At 44.4% G+C, this 14,697-nt stretch overlaps 1 protein-coding gene across 1 annotated transcript in view; it reads right to left on the minus strand.

Annotated features, from left to right (window-relative positions):
- The window catches only part of Ak9 (adenylate kinase 9), a 118,184-nt gene that overhangs the window by 43,043 nt on the left and 60,444 nt on the right, over positions 1–14,697 (minus strand). The window contains exons 20-23 of the mRNA XM_028769052.1: positions 8,817–9,017; positions 8,362–8,483; positions 3,640–3,852; positions 668–928 (exon numbers count right to left, since the gene is read on the minus strand). Of these exons, the coding sequence (XP_028624885.1) occupies positions 668–928; positions 3,640–3,852; positions 8,362–8,483; positions 8,817–9,017 (797 nt within the window). The remainder of the gene's footprint in view (positions 1–667; positions 929–3,639; positions 3,853–8,361; positions 8,484–8,816; positions 9,018–14,697) is intronic.

Below are 14,697 nucleotides of genomic sequence, written 5' to 3' on the forward strand. Positions count from 1 at the left end.
GATGGGAGTGAAGTTATAGAAGGTTGTGAGTCACCGCGTAGATACTTAGACCACCTACACTGTTAGGAGCAAAAAGTTCTCCTAGCCGCGCAGCCATTTTCCAGGTTCTGTAATGGAACTATTTTTGATTGCTGGACTTCAATCCTTTAATAGCTGGACCTTGGTAGGAGGAAGTGGCCAAATAAAGGAATAAACTCTCGGGGCTAGCTTTAGGAATGTAATCTAATGATTTTTAGCAAGGCAGAGGGATTGGGGAGAAGGGCAAGGCCAGCCAGAGCCATGATGGCCAGGATCCCTTCAACAATTGTATAATTAAAAGCAAGCATCACTTAATGTTGGTCAGGAAGATGGACCCGGGCTGGGTCCATACCTAGGATTCCTCAACTAGGTTATTCAGATGCTCACGGAGGCAAAATCCTCATGGCTACTGTACTTCCTGTCTTTGTTCAATGGGGGCAAGCACACACCCCCTTGTACTTCCTGCCTATGTACCTCTTGCTCGATTACTGAGCCTGTACATCCTGGTCAGGCATATTCTGTGCCATTGGGCCAACTATCCCTGTTTACTGAAGTGAAGATCTCACAGGAAGGACAACCCCCAGCGTTCCAGGAAGTTATCTGTCCTTGGGCAAGCGGGGCTTCCAGGCTCACTGTAGCTCTTTCTTACCTGCTTCTTCGTGGTATCTTCTTCAATCTTCACGTTTGCCTGAGCTGCAAGCTCTTCCAGTTCTTGCTTTGCCAATTGCTCCTCCTCGGAATCGTCCTCAAACTCAGGTCCAAATTTCCTTTCAGCCTTGAGCAGCATTTTTTCTTGGAGAAATTCATCAAACTGAATGTGAAAAATGCCAAAATTTTCTGCCAGCTTTCTTGCACACACAGTTTTGCCAGAGCCATGAGGACCCATAAGACAAATCCTTAGTGGAGGAGCCTGGCACAGGGGGTGGGAGCAGGGGGCAAAGGAGAAGAAGCCTTGAGTAATTAGCTTGGTTCAGACCCAGTTCACAGTGCTCAGGCATTCGGAGGCCAGAGCTGCGTATGGAGACCTTGTCTCAAACAAAACAATCAGAAACCAAATAATCTCTCCCTCACACCACAAGAGCACAAAACAAAACAAAAACAAAAACAAAAAAAAAGAAGGAGGAAGAGAAGACTTAAGTAATTTTTAAATCTTATTTTATGTGTCTGAGTGTTTTACCTGCGTGTGAATGCCTCGTGCCCGCGGAGGTCAGAAGAGGGCAACAGATGTCATGGAGTTAGCAGCCGGTTGTGAGTCACCAGGTTGAGAATTGAACCCAATTCTCCAAAAGAGCAACAAGTGCTCTTAACTGAATGACCTCTCTCTCTAGCCTCAGGAATTCTTCTTCTGTTTTAAGAGTCTATGTTCAGGGGTTTGAGTGTGTGTACGTGTGGGTAGCTGAGCAGTTCTGAAGAGGATTTGGAAGCTCTGCAGCTGGAATTATAGGTGGCTGTGAGTCACCCAAGATGCGAACCAAACTCAGGTCCTCTGCCAGAGCAGTCTGTGGTTCCAACTGTCCCCCATCTCTCCAGCCTCCCACAGACACCAAGTTTTACTCTGCAAATTCAATTATATTTAGGCATCAGGCTACCAGTGAACATAATTCACTGTACCAAAAATAGCTTTTAGGGGTGAGAATGGCTTTCACGTTATCCTACCGTGTATACCAAAAGGAATTTAATGAAAAGTAGCTTTACTTTAAAAAAAAGCAAGTGATAACTTCCTTATTAACATGTTAATAGAACATGTTAGACTCTCACTATGAGAGAAAAACAGAAAGACTCTCAGTGTGAGTAAAAAGAATCTCTCTACCAAAGAAAAAGTCCATTCGGAGTGGAACTTCAAAGATGTTGTCACTAATTCCACACTGGTGTCCACACTGAAGCTGAAGAAGCCAGAAGCCTGTTTTCCCAGTGTCATGTGATCATGCCCTGTAATGTGAGGTGGTCAGGGACAATGGTGACAGCAGTGAGTGTGGGGAAATGACTGTAAAACCAGTGAAGGACATCGACAAGGGGACAGTGGCACTGTGCTTGGGTAGTCTGGGCCTCAGGGGAACAGGAGGTACTAATGAGTGAGAGGGAAAATAGCTTCATAACCCATTTGTTTCTGTGTTGGAAATTCTGAGAGTTCAGAGACACAGAGGTGGCCTGCGATGTAGCTCAGCTGACAGAGTGCTTGCTTAACGTGCATGATAGCCTGGGTTCAATGACTAGAACAAAAACTCCTCACTGTGATGGTGCATGCTGGTGAGTCCAACACTTGGATTGTGGTGGACCTCTTTGGCTACATAGAAAATTCAAAGGCCATCTTGGGAGACAGGAGACCTTGTCTCAAAGAATAGCAGCAACAACAACAACAACACGACATATAGAAAACACTATGAAGCGCCAAAATTCTGGGGACCTTCATGGTAAGTATGCGCTGTGTACCAAGTACGACACATTAGAATCTGGGGACCTTCATGGTAAGTATGCATTGTTAGTAATCTGTTAAACTCCACCTCCACAGTCACCTGGCAACAGCCAGGTACGCTCCTCCCCACAGTTACCTGGCAACAGGCAGGTAACCCTGCCCACTATAAAAGGGGCTGCTTGGCCCCTCCTCTCTCTCTTGGCTCCTCGACCCAGCACCTGAAGGTTGTCCTCCCCCCTTCCCTTCCCCTTCTCTCCACGTGGTCATGGCCAGCCTCTACCTGCTCTACTCTTCTCTCTCTCCTCCCGCTCTCCCACTCTCTTAATAAACCTCCCCTCGTGGAACCGTCTAGTCTGCTGTTATCTGTCCCAAGCTGCGCATGGAAATCCTTTTATGCACTGTGTACCAAGTACGACACATTAGAAAGACTCAGGGTTACGGCACATTTAAGAACACCAAGAATGAAAAGAAATTATTTGTCTCCAGATTTTTTTTAAAAAAAGAAAAGGAGAGACAGAGTTATCTATAAAAGAATGATTCTCAGCCTAGCAATACTAGATGCTAACACACAAGAGAGGACCATCCTTAATATTCAGGAGGAAAACTGATGTGCAGTCTAGAAACCTATGTGATCCAAATTGAGTGATTTCCTGCACTCTCTCATCAGTGTGTGTTATGGTGAAGTCTCTGATCTCACTAATAGCCAACAACAAACAAACAAAAACATAGCAATAATATCTAAGCTTAAAAATAAACAGCTTTTTGCATGCAATCTGACATAAAAATAATTATCAGTTTTGGCTTCTCTAGTTGTTGTAGTAAATATTTCATCTCAATTGGGCATTTCTGCCCCATCTTTGATCATCTAGTTCCCAGATAAAAGACACAAAACTTATATATTTGTAATATGCCTTTAAAACACTAGAGCTGGGCACATATCTACCCTGTAAGCTATTAGTGTCTACTTCTCGGTTAATAACCCTGAGTTATGACTTACATGCTGCATCCGGGCTGCTCTTAACAACGATTGGCCAACCCTCATGACCGTATTTTTATGACTCACCTACCCCATGGCGTCTTCTCTCTCTACCTTTTTCTCTCCTTTCTCATGGTCCTGCCTCAGACTCCAGCCCTGGGAACTGGAACCCTGTCTACCTCTCTTCTACCCAGCTATAGGCTATAAGCATCTTTATCGATAGTGTTTTCACCTTTAATGGTTCGTTCTGGGACACATAGTCCTCAGGATGCTCCAAAAACTTCTCCTTCGCCTCAGTGCTTGAAAAGTAGTATATCTTTTCTCGGTATTTAACAGCATTGTCCATGTTGCCCGGTTGTAGGACAAAGTTTTCTTTGAGAACCACCGGGCAGAAGTGTTTGGTATCTCCCAAGTGTCTCCTCTTTTCTTTAATTTTTTCTTCACCCTAGAAATATTATTCGATAGTGAAAATTCCGTTGTTTTCCTCCCACCAGTGGGGACACATTTTAACCTGTTCCTTCGAGCACCCTCAGACTCAGTGAGGTAAATAGCTCTGCATACATAAAAGCTAGGGACACATTTAAGCACAGATGCAGCAGCTTGGAAACTAGAAACGGGATACTTTGCAAATTATTCTCAGCATTGCTTTTATCCACAAAAGGAGGAGCTGCAGCACTTTTCGGTCCAGCTGCAAAACTGGGCAGTCAGGTTGACCAGTCAGGTTGAGCGTGGTCTGGTCTCTGGCTAACACAGCATGAAAGTGGGCAGCCGTAGCTTCGCATAATTTTAAACTACATTTAGAATTGCTGGAGCAGTAGCTCGCACATCCCCAGCCGTCCACTGGAGAGCAGGGCTGTCTGGTGTGTGGTGGACACTCAGGTAGCTGGTGAAGGGCAGCGTTCCCGACAGACTCAAAGCACATTGTATTCTGATGGACTGTGGCCTTGCTACTGGGCTTCAGGGGCATAGCTATGTGGATTTATATCCAACAAGGTGACAGATCGAAACCAGCAAATCAGACCAAGAGGAACCGCAGAGGCAAGAGGGAACATTCTTTCTAATTTCTTCTTTAAATGTTTATTCTTTGTGAAGTTCATAGCATGTGCTCCAGTCCCACTCATGTCCCTTCATCTCTGCCCTCCACCCTTGCAACCCCTCCAAAGAAAGGAAAGTAAGATAGACTTAAAAACAATCTTGGCAGTATACCCTTTTGTCCACACGTTTATTTGCAACGAGTCATTGGTCTGGTTTGAAGCCTCTGGCTTCTTTACACTATCATTACTGGATCTTTACTAGGACTCTCCTCAGATATCCTGTTGCTACCCTGTGTCGTGGAGGCTCTGCAGTTTTGGCTCTCCAGGACTGGCCCTCTCACACATTCCAGCAGATCATAGATGCGGTAGCTGTTAGGGAGGGCCAACTCAAAGCCCTGGATATGGCTGGGCCTGGGAGGTGGCTGAGTTGGTTAGTCTGCCATCTTTCCTGCCACCAAGGTGAGTTCACCCAATGCCACAACCTGCAAGGGGCAGGGCCAGCCCTCCTGCTCATGTCCTCGGGGCTGGCTCACGTGCATCTGGCCACCAGGCCCAGCTCTACTGTGCTGCCCAGGTAAGGGTAGGATTGCTCTCCCTAGTGCTGCAGCCACGGATGGGCAGCAGCAGGGAGGGGGGAGAAGACATCTCTCCTTTGTCCAAGCCACCCCATGGCAGACTAGGGCCGGGTGGCTCTCCTGTGCTCACTCCCTGGAGCCAGCTCACCCACTCCCCTGCCTGCAAGCTCAGCTCTACTGTGTGTCTAGGTGAGGGGTGGGGCCAACTATCAGGAGTGGAGTGGGGACATTTTTTACTTTGTGCTGATTTGGAGGGAAAAGCATTGAGCTTTTAAAGTGTGCTGGCTAGTACTTATGAGTGTTTTTTTTGTAGGTATCTTTTATCAAGATGAGAAAGTTCCTTTTGGTTTTTAGATATATTTTAAATTTCGTCTTTGAGAATGTCATATATGCATACAATATATATTTCAATCATCTTGGCTCTGAATTCTTCCCCTCACACTGGACCAATCCCTCTCCTAATTTGATGTCTTTTTTTTTAATGACCCATTGATTCCAATTAGCATTGCCCGTGTACACAGGAGTGCTGGGCTCTCTGGAGCCCAGTCAGTCTACCGGAAACCATATCCTTAAGGAAAACTGTTGTTCCCCACTTCCCTCACTCCCCCCAGTGGCCAACAGCCGTCAGTGAGCAACTCCTCAGCTGGACCCAGGTGCCCCTTTGGACCAATTGAAACAATTGAAGCGTTTGTAAGCGCACACCTTTTGTTTCTATAATTAGTAATAGACTATGGGTTTTGCCAAATGGTGCTTTGATGTCAATTGAGAAAGTCACGTGTCTCCAACCCCACAGTACGATGAGTTATGTTGCGTGCTGTCCAGATGTTAAAGCAAGACTTTCTGGGACGAACTCTGCTTGGATATGATGATATATTATTCTTTTGATACGTTTTTTGAAATGTTGTTAAACTGTTCTTAAGAGTTTGTAGGTCAACTATTCTCTTTCCTTCGGAGTGTTTTAACAGAAAGGCATATAAATCTCATAGGATGAGTTGGAAAATTTCCCTCCCCTTCGGTTTCTGTTCATGTAGAGCCATTTTTATTTCTTCCACAAACATTTGGAAACATTTACGAGATTTTTCTTTCTTCCAGCTTCTGTATGTCTGAAAAACTTTAATTTGTATTCAGATTTTTTATTTTTTATTGGTTATTTTATTTATTTACATTTCAAATGTTATCCATTTTCTTAGTTTCCACTCCACAAACCCCTATCCCCTCCCGCCTGCCCCTTCCTCTATGAGGGAGCTCCCCTACCCACCCACCTACTCCTCCCCCAGCACCCTAGCATTCCCCTACCCTGGGTCATCCAGCCTCCACAGCCCTGCCTGACAAGGTCATCCTCTGCTATATACATATCTGGCTGGAGCCATGAGTCCTGCCATGTGTACTCTTTGGTTGGTGTTTTAGTCCCGTTGCTTTCAGTTTTAAAGAGAAAGTGTTACTAGGCATACAACTCTACGTCTATCTCTTCCTCTTCAGCACTTGCAAGCTGTTGCCCCGCCCTCTTTTGGCTTGCCCAGGTTTCCGTGAGCAACGTGAGCAACAGGCCATCACCCAGATCATTGTTCTTGCTAAAGTGGCACGCCTTCTTCTCCTGCCTCTTCTAACAAGTTATTTGCAACATGAATACGACATACTTGGTGCTGTTTTCCTCATGTGTCTTTGAAAGCGTTGCCTTGGTCATGGTGTCTCTTCACAGCAATAGAATGCTAATTAAGACCTGAGAGTTCCCCAGGGTTCCGAGTATTAAGAGTATGCACAGAGCAGGCTGTTGAAATTCCCCTCAGGCCCACCCTTTTCCTCTCACTGTTTTTCCTAACTCCTCTTTTGCTTCCTATTAGATACTTCACGTCTTCCAGTTCCTTCATCTGCAGTGTCCAGACGACCATCATTCTACCCAATGCCTATTTCACTTTGCATTTTCTCCTTTTCAAACCATAGGGCTCACGCCGTGTGTCTGTCACACTGTCTCTATCTTTGCTTCCTGCTTCGAATTTACAGGACGCTGTAATAACAACAGCATTTTCAACGTCCTCGTCATACAGTGCTGATGTGTTTGTCAGTTCTATAATAGTTTGAGTTGTTGATTTTTTTTCCCTTTTCATTGCGAATCATATGTTTTTTAAAGCAGATTTGGCAATCCTTGAGTCAATGCCAAAGTTGACATTGGAACACCATCGATACTTTTGAGCTTGTCCTTAGACACAGTTGAGTTGTCTGGGTAGTTTAATGCTTTGGGCTCTTGCTGTTAGGGTAGTTGGAGCAAAGCCCACTTATATCTAACTATTCCCCATCTCTGAAGCCACGCCCTTGCCCAGCACCTTACCCCGTCCTTTGTGACTGGTGAGATTTTTGTACTGGAGTATTAAAGATGGCCAGATATAAGAACACAAGTTTTCAATATTATAGACAGCTCAAGAATTGCCTGCAGATACACAGGAGGGGCAACGCCATTGCAGACCAGAGGGAACACAGAATAATACCCAAAAACATTGCGGAAAACTTCAGATGAGGAGACACTGACTAGGAGTGGGCAAGCCTCACATCCCTTGGCCACGCTCACATCAGCTCCTTGGTGAGAAAGCACTGTGAGCTCCTGACAAAAACCACTATTATCATTTGCTGCTGCGTGCTCACCTACTCCTACGTCTCTGTACTTAAATTAGGCAATAGTAAGTCAATTCCAAGTGCCTGTTTATTTGACTTGTTTAACTTAGTAAATTATACTTTTATTTGTAAAAACTCATATTGAAAGAACAGTTCCCTGCTTTATTATTTACATATGCCTAATCTGGCTATTATCAAGTGATAATGTTTATCATATTTCTAGCGCCAGTGACAGAGACAGGTGTCTGAATGTGGGTTGATCCTGTTGAGCACTGTTCATTATTATCACGTGACCAGCCTTCCAGATGTGCCCATGCTGCCTTGCACATACCTGCTTATATTTACAAAATATTTATAGTATTAATAATCACTTTTTTTCTGTAGAAAAGAAAACATACAAAGATTTCTCTTTTATGTTTTCCTGGGTGTTCCCCCCCCCCATATTAAGTAGCCCTGGCATTTTAAAGAGTCATGGGAAACTCAGGCAAAGGAGGAAATTTTCGTTTATGACGCTGGGGGCGGGGATCCAGGTGAGCCCTTGTATACATAAGACCCTAGGCTTAATCTCAGTGCTTGAAAAACACAAACACAAAAACAAACTATAGAGAGAAAAGAGTTAAAGACGTCCCCTATTTGTGTACCTGCTGGGGGCGTCCCACACAGGTAATTACCACTCTGGACACACGTGTTTCTCAGCGAATTCTTGTGAGACTGAGCAGTACCTCAACTCACCCATACCTCTTCTTCTTCCTCTTCCTCTTCCTCCTGCTCCTCATCGATGTCTGTTTCAGCCTGATAGTCCTCTGCTTCTTCTTCATAATCTTCTGCGTTTAATTCCCAGGCACTATACTTAAAAGGCCCTGTTGGTATTTTACAGGAAAACATTTTTAAAATAATAACAAGTTATTAGTATAATAGTTGAGATAGGAAAGTTAATTATGGTCATTATCTCTTGGTTTTGCTGTGAGACAGAAGGCCTCTATAGGTTCTCTCTATGACAGTCAGTCAGCTTGATTAGTGTTAGTGTGCCCATGGCCGCTCTATGCACTACTTACAACAGGTTGGGACTTTTTATATATTACCCTTAGATGTCCTGAATTTTCACTTAAGAAGCCATTAGAGCAGGCTTAAAGTTCTAGAACGTTTTTGGGCCAGGGCCCACTTGTTACTGCAGTCAGTGATGCTGGTCTTACTTTCCATAGTTTCAATTACGCGCTGAAGGAGGTCCTTGGGCGTTTTGTTGGAAATATCCACTGTTAATATTGGAACTAAACTGTCGGAAATCATCTGCTCCAGTTGTTTCCACAATATTATGTAATTGTTCATCACTTCCTTCAGTGCTTCCATTTCAGGAACGTTGGGGTAGCCATCTTCTGGAAACTCCGGCAACACGACTTTCAAACAGAAGTTAAAAGAGAGAAAAAAGGCTCTGAGAAGAGTCTCTCCAGTCAGACTACCAAAAGGGTCTATACTGTATCATGTTTTTTTGTTTTTTTTTTTAAAAAAAACATTCAGTGAAGAAAATGTAGTATTCTGAACATTGATATAATATATGTATATATAATTATAAATTCATATTCTAATTATATCATATACGCAATTAGATGATTAATTGCCTATTGGGAGAACTAAGATCATGTGGCTGATGAGTGAACTTTATATGGAAACTTTAACTATTGATGCAAAGTGTGAAATACAATCAGATGAAGCAGGGTTGTAAACTGTACACTTTTAAATGGTTTGACATAAATAAACAAAATTCATACTGGCTGGCACAGAGCCTAAACGGAAATAAGCAGACTGTGACTGTGAGCCGTTAGGAAGGCAGGTGCGTGTCCTGTCTAACCTTTCTGTTGGTCTTCGGATTCCAGGGTCTCTTTGGATCCCTTTTGTGGTTCTGCTTCGGCTGCGGTGTCTTCAGGAGGCTTGAATTCTAAAACGATATTCCATATGAACCTTTGGCACAAACTTTTTTTTCAGAACTTAGTTTAAATTATAGATGATATGTCTCATTGAAAATACAGATTTTTTTTATTAAAGGCATAAAGTAGAGCCCAAGGCAGAAAATGAATATTTAAAATATACTGAAAGACAGTCTCAATGCACACAGTCTCTGTGGGAAAGAACTTTTGCTTCACAAGCATGAGGTGGACCTGGGTTTGAGTCCCCAGAGCCCATGTGCAAACCTGGGTATGGCTGTGTGTGTTGGTATCCAGAGCCAGCTTGGCAAACTGGCTCCAAACTCAGGAATGTCACACAGGTGACATCTGTGGTCATGACAACTCTGCATACCTTCTTGAAGCCCACTCCTCACACTCACCTGGGAACCGCCTACATCACAGCCTCAATAAAAGGGAAACTATTCCCCAACTTCGACCCTATTTTCCTTGTCTGTCTCTCTCTCCTCTTTGTCTCTGTTCTTTTCTAATAAAACCTCTGCCATATGGAACTGCTTTGGACTTGTGTGGTCTATCCGGACGGGAGCTGCCATCCCAACACAACAGCGTGTCCTTATTACCCTAGCATTGAGGGGCTGAGATGGGGAGGGGGGGTTCAAGAGCTAACGGAACAGCCAATCTAGACATGTGTGTGCACAAGTACAGGTGCACCCCCCACACACACCACATGCACATATCACACATATATGTATCCACCCCACTAACACATTAATTAGAATAACAGTAGACACGTGGCATATACCATCCTAGTTGGTAACTGTTAAATATTTTAAAAATCTCATTATGGCAGCATCAGATCTGCAATGCCCGACAGTCCCTTTAATTTATCATTAAAGTATCCCCAAGAATGAGCCTAGAGCAGGGAGTGGGGAGGAGAGCAGGGCCTGAGTCGCTGTGAAGAAGCTGAAGAGCGCCTGTCTGGCTGCGTCCCTGTCAGAGGGACAACATGTAAAGCACGTTTCTTACATGATACAGGACACAAGTAAGTCTGCCTTGTCACACACATCAGCCCAGATGGCTTTAGACAAGGCACACTTACTTACGTACCTTTTCGCCCTGTAGTCCCCAAGTCTTCTTCCCAGCCAGCTTTGAACATACATACATATGAACATACATCACAAATGTGTACAGTCATATCATAATACTACCTTCTGAGTTAATACTTGGCTTCTCTTTCAGGAGGATCTATTGTGTTTGAGCTTTATTAGAGCAGAAAGAAGAGAAGGGAGCAGCCCAGGAGCTTTGTGGGTGACATGTCTAATTATTCATTGCTCAATTAATTAAAGCATTATAAATCACAAACCAGAAGAAGAGCATAGAGGATACACAAATAACTGTGAACTGTCTTCATCGGAGGCCGGAGTCACTGAGGAACCAAAGTTCAGCTATGGTTTCAAATGGGCCGTATGAAACAATATTTACAAATATTAAAACCTGGTCTAGATGTTACATATGAACATATAAAATACATAATATATGGACACATATGTGGACAGCCTTTGGTGCCCTTATAGAAATTGGGCGAGTACTTGTCACTGGGCTCTGGAGGAGGAAGTAGGCTCAGATAAGAGTATTCACATTTGGGCTAATGTAAGGATCAAGGTAAACACAGCCAAGGAATGAGTGACTTCCCTTTTGTCTTGGTAATCCTGATGAGCCCCCAGGCCCGGTGACTGGAGGACTTTGTTTACTGCTTTGTTTGATTACTACCTGGTGTGATCTCTTTGTTCATTGCCTTGATTACTTTGTCTTTGATCTAAGAACTGACCCTATTCTCTGCAAGTACCTAGAACAGTGTAAAAGCTGGCCTGGAAGAGATAAAGCTGCTTCAGCCTCCGCACTGGCCGGAGTCATGTTATAATGTTTGTCTAATTGTGTTTTTCTTTTCAATTCTCACTCTTGCGCTTGACACCCTGTGGACTGACTGAGCTGGCTGTCACACATATGTACATATATGAAGTCTATAGCTGAGAAGGCAGGATACAAGGAAGTGCGTCTAAGTGACCTGTGAGTATTAGGGGTGGTTCTTGTAAACACTCTGGCCTTCTTGTTGGTATGTGGCCGGGTTTTCATAAAACCCTCCAAGAGATGCTATGATGAATGGAGTGAGAGTGCTCACTCATAGGTGCGGCTTAACTGCTCCAAGTAGTTTCTTGGGTAAGCTCTTTGTAAATTTTATGCTACATATGCTTAAGGTGCTCTGGGGAAGAGGAGGCAGGAGACGTGGGGCATGAAGATAGGCTGGTCTGGAAGAGAGGCAGAGATACAAGAAACCAGCGGAGGAAAGCCTGTGGATGAAGCTTGTAGAGTGGGGAGCTTGCCTGGAGGGCACAGCGACCTGGGCTCAGTCCCCAGCACCAGCACACACACACACCAGAATGCAGTGGGAGAGTCACACTGGGGAGCACAACACACACACACAGCAGAATGCAGTGGGAGAGTCACACTGGGGAGCACAGTTAGGAGCTTTAAGGAGAGGGGGAGCAAAGGGCAGTGGAGCAAAAGGCATTGAGTTTCAGAGACTACAGAGAAAACCAGGAGAACTTCCTGGTGAGAGGATTAATGTGGTCCCGAAACTAGTTCTCTAACTAAAAACTACTGCATGATCCTGAAAAGGGAAACTGAAGTGATCACTGAAGACTCTTCTGAGCCAGACGAAGACAGAAGAACTGGAACCCAGGAGCAAGCCCGGCAGAATCACCAGCCCTACCCACATCACCTCAGCTGCAGAAACTCATGTCCTTTGTCCTTTCTGGAGGATTAGATAGGAAGACAGCCACATTCAGCAGTGAGGAGAAGCTGACTTCCTCTCAGAATGAGACTGGGTGAAGAATATAAATGAGTCCTTTTCCTATGAACCGCAGGAAGGGCTTAAATGTGCACAGATTCAACTCTCTCAGGACGCAGTCAAATCAGATCAGTTAGGGAGAACAAAACCAAAACATCGTGGTTAGGAAAAACCAAAGGGAAATCTATCAGAATGTGAATAGAGTATTGTTGGGGGGATAAAATATTGCAAGAGGAACAGCAAACAGCTTTAGACCTCAGGGACTGCAGTCCATGGGGTATCACACCCACGATGGTGTGCCTCTGACAGCAGAGTCCCCAGGACTGCAGGTCCCAAGGACACCATGCTACTCTGGAGCTTTGCTCTGTTTGTTGCCCTTCCATCCCTCCTAATCTACGAGAGGTATGAAAACTCTATGTGGTTTCCAGCCCCTCACTGGATACTTCCCAAAATCGTGACTGATCTTTTTCAAAGCACTGTTGCTAGAGCAGATTAATGATTCAACCACCACGCTTAGAAAGAATCTGGAGATGCAGATTGCTGGTAAAGTTGAGATGGCTTTTAGTGGATCTGACGTAGAAAATGGTAAGGAATGTAGAAAGGCGCGCTTTCGGGAATTGTGCAAGGGATCGGTCACAGTCACCCTACCTCAGTTTACCTGTCATGTTGGAGCTGGTTTCTGACAAAATATTACTGGCCTTTTGTAGGCAGAAGTGAAGTGATTTCTTTGTGCGAATTTTACAATTCTATGGTTAGCATATAGTTAGTTAAAATCGGATGAATGTCGGAATTCTTTTATAGCAGTTAACATCAATATCAGTTATGGTCATGGTGTGTGTGTGTGTAATGCGTGTGCAAGCACATGCATGTGTGTGCACTCACGTGCATGTGTGTGCATGTGTGTGCAGTCATCCCATGCAGCTATGCAGTGTACATATGGAAGTCAGGGACACTGGGTGTCAGTCTTCACCATCTATCTTGTCTGGGACAGTGTCTCCTCTTCACTGCTTCCTGTGCCAGGCTGGCTGTCCCACAAGTTTCCAGGGATTCCCCAGTTTCTAGCCCTTCCCACCTCCCCAAAAAGCCTAGGTCCAAATAATATGCTCCTGACTTCATGTGGGTCTCGAGATTCAAACTCAGGCACTCACATGCATGGCAGGTGCTTTAACCCACTGAGACTTCTCCGAAGCCCTGGCCATGGCCTTAAATATATGATTTTTAAAACTGAGATGGTCCCTTCAGTGCATCAATTCACGGGGAAGCTGCAGAACACCATGGTCCTAAATCACCTATAGTTCATATTTTCATGATCAAACTCAATAAGACCAATTTCTGGTATATAAGGGATAATTCGTTTTTAAAAATTTCAGGGGCACTCCTTCTCTGACAATCACTTTTAATTGCTACAATTTATATGAATCTGATGATTTATATGAATCTGAGTTTTCATTAACATGCTGTGGTGGTTCGAATTGGAATGGATCTCTTAAACTCATGTGTTTGAATGAATGGCCCACAGGGTGCGGCCTTGTTGGAGTGGGTGTGATCTTGTTTGAGGAAGTGTGTTGCTGTGGGGGTGGGCTTGGAGGTCTCATACCCCAGTGTGAAACACAGTCACTTCCTGCTGCCTGCAGATCAAGATGTAGAACTCTCAGCTCCTTCTCCAGCACCATGTCTGCCTGCATGCTGCCGTGTTTCCTGTCATGATGATAATGGACTGAACCTCTGAACCCGTGAGCCAGCCCCAATTAAATGCTTTCTTTTATAAGAGTTGTTGTGTTCATGGTGTCTCTTCACAGCAATAGAACACTGACCAAGACATGTGCATATTCCCAACCTTCATCTTAGACACACACACACACACACACACACACACACACACACACACACGATTTGGAAAAGATCTTCACCAACCGAACATCGACAGAGGGCTAATATCCAAAAGATATAAAGAACTCAAAAGGTTAGACACCTACAAACCAAATAACCTGATTAAAAATGGGGTACAGAGCTAAACAGAGAGTTCTCAATAGAGGCATCTTGAATGGCAGAGAAGCACTGAAGCATTGCTAGTCATCAGGGAAATGTAACTCAAAGTGACCCTGAGGTTCCATCTTACATCCATCAGAATGGCTAAGATCAAAAACTTAAGCAACAGCTCATGCTGGCCAGGACGGGGAGCAAGGGGAACACTCCCCCATTGCTGGTGGGAGTGTAAACTTGACAACTACTCTGGAAATCAAGTTGGCAGTCTCTCAGAAAACTGGGAATAGTTCTACCTCAAGACCCAGCTACACCACTCCTGGGCATGCACCCCAAGACCCAGCT

Source organism: Grammomys surdaster, unplaced genomic scaffold (assembly GCF_004785775.1).
Source record: "Grammomys surdaster isolate TR1022 unplaced genomic scaffold, NIH_TR_1.0 190, whole genome shotgun sequence".
Lineage (NCBI taxonomy): Eukaryota > Metazoa > Chordata > Mammalia > Rodentia > Muridae > Grammomys > Grammomys surdaster.